This window comes from Callorhinchus milii, unplaced genomic scaffold (assembly GCF_018977255.1).
Source record: "Callorhinchus milii isolate IMCB2004 unplaced genomic scaffold, IMCB_Cmil_1.0 Scaffold684, whole genome shotgun sequence".
NCBI classification, from domain to species: domain Eukaryota; kingdom Metazoa; phylum Chordata; class Chondrichthyes; order Chimaeriformes; family Callorhinchidae; genus Callorhinchus; species Callorhinchus milii.
Genome location: NW_024705425.1, coordinates 1 through 6780, shown reverse-complemented (window position 1 = coordinate 6780; position 6780 = coordinate 1). Strand labels below are relative to the sequence as shown.

The 6780-nt window shown below is 49.6% G+C and overlaps 1 protein-coding gene across 1 annotated transcript; it reads left to right on the top strand.

Moving 5' to 3' along the window:
• Positions 1–3193: 3193 nt before the first annotated feature.
• On the top strand, positions 3194–6226 carry LOC121852283 (SLIT-ROBO Rho GTPase-activating protein 3-like; the record flags this gene model as incomplete). Its single annotated transcript, XM_042346379.1, has 4 exons — positions 3194–3465; positions 4985–5147; positions 5713–5775; positions 6053–6226. Coding segments are annotated over 4 exons (672 nt in total), but the record flags the coding sequence as incomplete, so codon positions are not given.
• Between the last annotated feature and the right edge of the window lie 554 nt (positions 6227–6780).

Genomic DNA, 6780 nt, shown 5'->3' with positions numbered 1-6780 from the left:
AAGAGGCGGAGAAGCAATTGGGGATCACAGTCGAGCTCGCTGTCGCTCAGCCCAGCCCGGACTCCAAACCTCAGCGTCGCAGCTCCATCCGCAAGGCAGAGAAAATCAAGGAGAAGGTATGTAGCTCCCTCTACACTGTGCGTCCACACTTCCCAAGCGATGTGATAAGGCCTATATCAAATGCAAAGATTATTATTACCATCATTATCATCAATAAAATGCTGTGAGGCGTTTTGAGACCTCTCAGCGACCCAATGACGAGAGAGCTATCGCTAACCAAACAGCATTAAAAGTCTGTTTGTGGGACATTGCTGTGTGCAATTGACTGCCGTGTTTCGCCCACTCAATAGACGCAAAACCCTCCCATTACTCTCAGACTCTGAGGGCCAATGTCAAGCCTGTGAGTGAGACATTCTTTGGACCGCAGGCCGGATACCCTCTTTCTCTGAGACTTGTCATTTAGTGTTAAGCAGGCTGTTGTCTTCACACACACACACAGGACTGTGCCAAGCTTGTGATCGAGGCAGACAACACAGGATGTGTGCATGTGCGTGTGGGGGGAGGAGAGGGAGAGAGAGCGAGCGAGAGACAAACCAGCAAAAGTAAACCCAGGTCAATACAAAAGGACATCACCCAAAACAACAACACAAAATGGTGTCACGTAGCACAGTGGTTAGAGCACTCTCCTCGCAAGCGAAAGGACCTGGGTTCAATACCAGGCTGGGCAGGATAGGGCGAAACCTTAGGCAAGTTTCTTTACCACACACACGCGCGCGCGCCTCTGGTCACCCAGCAGTAAGTAGGAACCCGGTTGTTAGTCAGTCGATTGGCGGATTGCTTTCCGGGTGTGATAGTCCCTCCCGCCCCCCCCCCCCCAAAAAATTGCTCACTCGATCCACGACTGTTTGTTAGACACTGCTGTGCGCAATTGGCTGCTGCGTTTCGCCCACAAATACACAGTCACTACACTTTATAATATATTATCCGTGAAGCGCTTTGAGACGTCTCGAGTGCAAGGATTATTATATCTGCGGATACAGTATATAGTTTGGGACACCGCACGTGCAAGCGACTGCCAGGACGATGGAAGGCGAACTGGGTGGACCTTGGTCTTCCATCTATCGTCTAGCAATTCTTATAATAATAATCCTTGCATTCGATACAGTGCCTTATCACGTCGTCGAGACGTCTCGAAGCGCTTCACAGGAAGTCACTGTGACTTGTAAAGTGGCTTGACTTATGCCAGTGGGCGAGAGAACCGCATGACCTTGTTAACCAGAGTTTCCGTTTTGTTCTTGTGCAACTTCCACCTCCCCCAATGTGCTGCTCTCTGCATCGCAAAGCATTGCAACGTGTGTGGGCACTGGGGGAAGCTGGCGAGCGTTCTAGACGAGCGTTGGTTTTAGCTCTGGAGGAAATGTAGCAGGGCAAAGCTGGTGTGCCCTCAACCACAGAGGTTATGACGCGCAGAATAAGGGGGTGGATTCACACAATCATTGAATATTGTGGCACAGAGGGAGGCCTTTCGGCCCATCGTGCCCGTGCCAGCTCTTTGAAAGAGCTACCAACTCGTCCGACTCCCCCGCCCTTACCCCAACCCGTCCTACTCCCAACCCCTGCTCTTTCCTCATAGCCTTGCGCATTTTTCCTTTTATAATAACAGTCATAATCCTTGCATTTGATATAGTACCTTATTACGACATTGAAACGTCTCAAAGCACTTCACAGGATACACTGTAAAGAGCAGCGACTGTGTATTTTGTGGGCGACATGTGGCAGACAATTGCAGACAGCGACAATCCAAAAATAGTCGTGGATCGAGTGACTAAATTGTTATTATTGTTTGGAGGGATTATTACCCCCGGAAAGCAATCGGCCAGTTGACTAACAAGTGGGTTACTTATTGCTGGTAAACAGCGGTGTATGGAGAAAGGAGACCTGTCCAAGATTTTGACAGGACAGGGCGAAACCTTAGGCAAGTTTCCTTACTCCACACACACACACACCTCTGTTTACCGAGCAGTAAGTAGGAAGCCACCTGTTAGTTGATTGGTGGATCGCTTTTCCGGGGGTAATAATCCTTCATATATAAAAAAAAATTTGGTCGAACAATCCATGACTGTTTGTGGGACACTGATGAGCGCTATTGGCTGGACAAGCAGCGGGAAAGCTCGCCAGACCGAGCTCTCAATGGCAAGCTGTGTGGTTTGAGCTGGTTAGACCTCAGCAGTTACCCCAACACACACTCTGGGTTCTCCCCCAACCTGCGCCTAATACTCTCCGGAATTAGGTAAGCGGAGGGGTGGGGGGGAGGAGGCGGGGGTTCCCTCCAGAGAGAGAGAGAGAGAGAGAGAGCGTCCCATTCCGACCACCCCAATCAGCTAATGGCAGTGTGCTCTTGCAGATCACCGCAACCTGATAAGCACCAGTGCACTTTAGGGACTTGGCTGACAGTCCACATAGACCTAATCCACTGCAGTGGAGAGGATTGAGTGTGTGTGTGACTGGGCTGCTGGCCTGCTGTCAGTGCCTGCTTGAGGGAGCACTGATCAATAACTGCAGACACTGAAGTGGATTAGTGCAGTGGCTGACTGCAACCCAAAGTGGTGAGCGCTCACCTTGCGAGCGAGAGGACCTGGGTTCGCCCCCAGCCGGGCGGTACAGGGCGAAACCTTAGGCAAGTTTCCTTACTCCACACACACACACACACACACACACGGCTCTGCCTACCTACCAGTAACTAGGAAACCGCCTGTCGGTCAATTTGCGGATCACTTTTCCGGGGATATAATCCCTTCAATAAAAAAAATCATAATAGTTTGGTCACTCAATCCATGAGTGTTTGTGGGGACGCTGCTGTGCACAATTGGCTGCCGCGTTTCGCCCACAAAATACACTAAGTCAATTCACGTGATAAGGTGCGAAATCAAATGCAAGGATTTTTTCAAATTATAATTGCAAGCAGTTGTGTCCCACAAACAATCCTGGATTACAGTCTAAGACATTACTCTGCTTGAAGGGCACTGTTATAAATACAAGGTGGTGTTGTTCGGGATGGGACAGTGTAGATGAGGCTTTTTTCTGTCTCTCACCCTGACCTGGGAGTGTGGACACACAGTGTAGAGGAGCTTTACTGTGTCTCTAACCCTGACCTGAGATGGTGGACTCACAGTGACTGACTCTGTTTCTATTCCATGACTCTGTCTCTCTGTGTCTCTGTCTCTCTCTCTCGTTCCCTCTATCTTCAGCGCTGTCTGCTGTCTCCACAGAGATTCGGGCCCAGTTGGCTGAACAGTTCAAGTGCCTGGATTTCCAGGTGGATATACGCAATCAGTACCTGCAGGATGTGGGTGACTTTTTCCGTAGGAAGGCCGAGATCGAGCTTGAGTACTCCCGGGGGCTGGAGAGACTGGCAGAGAGATTCTCCTCCAAGATCCGCCACTCAAAAGAGCATCAGAACATCAGGTCAGAATCAGCCCCTCACCTCATCTCCCCTCACAAAAACACTCTCACAGCACTGTTTTAGACTGATAGAAACAGGAGGAGACCATTCAGCCCCTCAAGCTTGTTCCGCCATTGTATAAAATAATGGCTGATCTGTACCTCAAGTCCAATTGGTGTGGAGTCCTGTAGCTCAGGGGGTTAGAGCACTCGCTTTGCAAGCGAGAGACCTGGGTTCGATTCCCGGCAGGGCGAAATGTTGGGCAAATTTCCTTCCTCCACACCCCTCTGTTTACCAGCCGTAAGTAGGAAACCGGTTGTCAGTCGATTGGTGGATCACTTTTCCGGGGGTAATAATTCCTTCAAGAAAATATTAATAAAAAAATTGGTCACTCAATCCACAGCTGTGTGTGGGACACTGATGTGCCTAATTGGCTGCCGCGTTTCGCCCACAAAGTATACAGTCACTGCACTTTACAGTGTATTCTGTGAAGCGCTTTGAGATGTCTCGAAGGCGCTGTGTCAAATGCAAGGTTTACTATTATTATTATCACATCTTTGAGACGGCTCAAATCCGGCTGTAATAATCCCTCCCAAAGTAAAAATAAAATTTTGGTCACTCAATCCACGACTGTTTGTGGGACGCTGCTGTGTGCAATTTGCATTCGATCATCGTAGAATCGTACAGCACAAAAAGAGGCCATTCGGCCCATCGCGTCTGTGATGGCTCTTTGAGAAGAGCAGTGTAATGTCAGTCCCACTCCCCCGGCCCTTTCCCCATAACCTGCAAACCCGTCCTCCTCAAATAACCGTCCACCGCGCTTTTAAAGGTAGTTATCGGATCGGCCTCGACCGCCCTTTCAGGCAATGCTCCAGATACCAACAACTCGCTGCGTGACAAAAAATTCCTTCTCACCTCCCCTCGGCTTCTTTTAGAGACTATTTTGAATCTGTGACCTCGAGTCACCGACACACCCACTAAATATACACTAGATATACATCATCGAGACATCTCAAAGCGCTTCACGGATTATTTGTGGAGTCCTGTAGCTCAGTGGTTAGAGCACTCGCTTTGCAAGTGAGAGACCTGAGTTCAATTCCAGGCAGAGGGCGAAACCTATCCTTACCCCACACACGGCCCTAATAATAACCCTCCAAAACCCAAAACAATAATAAATTCATCATTTTCAATCCACGACTGTTTGTGGGACAGACACCGCTGTGCGCAATTGGCTGCCGCGTTTGCCCACAAATATACAGTCAATTCACTTTACAGTGTGTTCTGTGAAGCGCTTTGGGACGTCCTCCCGACGTGAGAAGCGCTATATCAAATGCCAGGATTATTATTATTATACAGTAAAGTGTAGTGACTGTATTCTGTGGGAGGAACACGGCAGTCAATTGTGCACAGCGCAATTATTTTTTTTGGAGGGATTATTGCCCCCGGAAAGTGATCCGCCAATCGACTAACAAGTAGCGGATTCCTACTTACTGCTGAGAGGTGGAAGGGCTTTGATGGGGCTGTGTGTGTGTGTGTTGTCAGGAAGGACCAGAATCTCCTGTCTCCTGTGAACTGCTGGTACCTGATCCTGAGCCAGACCCGGAAAGAGAGCAAGGATCACGTCGCTCTGAGTGAGGTCTACACCAACAATATCACCCTACGCCTCGCCCACATCTCAGAGGACGTCAGCCGGCTGTCCAAAAGGGTAACCGAGCGGCACAGTGTGTGTCTGTCTGTGTCTCTCGGCCTCTTTCATTGTTTGTGTGTGTGTGTGTGTGTGTCTCTCTGCCTCTTTCATAGTGTGGGTGTGTGTCTGTCTGTTTGTCTGTCTGTATCTCTCTGCCTCTTTCACTGTGTGTCTCTCTTTGCCTCTTTCATAGTGTGAGTGTGTGTCTGTCTGTCTCTGCCTTTCACTCTGTGTGTGTGTGTGTGTGTCTCGCTCTGCCTTTTTCATAGTGTGGGTGTGTGTGTGTGTCTGTCTGTCTGTCTGTATCTCTCTGCGTCTTTCACTGTATATGTGTGTGTGTCTCTCTCTCTACCTCCTTCACTGTGTGTGTGTCTGCCTCTCACTGTGTGTATGTGTGGTGGTGTGTGTATCTGTCTGTCTCCTCTCTCCCCATCTCTCTCCCCTCACCCTCTCTCTTTCTCTCTCTCTCCCGCCCTCTCTCCTCTATCTCTGCCATCTTTTACCCTGTATGTGTGATGTTTCCTCTGAGGTGTGACTTGTAGTCAGACTCCCCTGATCACAGCTTCTCTCTGTGGGTTCACAGAGTAAAGAAATTGGCATTCAGATGCAGGAAGAGCTCTTCAAAGTCACCAGCGAGCTCCAGACGGTGAGTCTGTGTGCACATGTTCCACTCTCCTTGGTCTATATATCACAGCCTCAGGCCAGTGTCATACAATCATAGATTCCTACAGCACAAAAGGAGGCCATTCGGCCCATCATGCCTGTGCCAGCTCTTGCCTGGAATTGAACCCAGATCTCTCGCTTGCAAGGCGAGTGCTCTAACCACGGAGCTACAGGACTCCACAAAGGACTCCACAAAGTTCCATCTATTGAACACATCCAGTTAATGCGATCTGATCTCTGACCCCATATCCCCACACCAGGCAATGAAGACCTATCACCAGTACCACACAAACAGCATCATCGCGGAGACGAAGCTGAAAGAGGCGGAGAAGCAATTGGGGATCACAGTCGAGCTCGCTGTCGCTCAGCCCAGCCCGGACTCCAAACCTCAGCGTCGCAGCTCCATCCGCAAGGCAGAGAAAATCAAGGAGAAGGTATGTAGCTCCCTCTACACTGTGCGTCCACACTCCCAGGTCAGGGTTAGAGACACAGTAAAGCTCCTCTACACTGTGCGTCCACACTCCCAGGTCAGGGTTAGAGACACAGTAACGCTCCCTCTACACTGTGCGTCCACACTCCCAGGTCAGGGTTAGAGACACAGTAACGCTCCCTCTACACTGTGTGTCCACACTCCCAGGTCAGGGTTAGAGACACAGTAAGCTCCTCTACACTGTGCGTCCACACTCCCAGGTCAGGGTTAGAGACACAGTAACGCTCCTCTACACTGTGTGTCCACACTCCCAGGTCAGGGTTACAGACACAGTAACGCTCCCTCTACACTGTGCGTCCACACTCCCAGGTCAGGGTTAGAGACACAGTAAAGCTGTAGATTGTGTGGGTGGTTGTGAAGTGCTTTGCTGCATTGGCAACTGTTAAGTTCAGGAGGTAGTCATTCCGTGCCCTTGTGCACTTTAGCTTATTCTCCATATATTTCTGGTGCTGGAAATAATATAATAACAATAATAATTATCATGTCTTCGAGACGTCT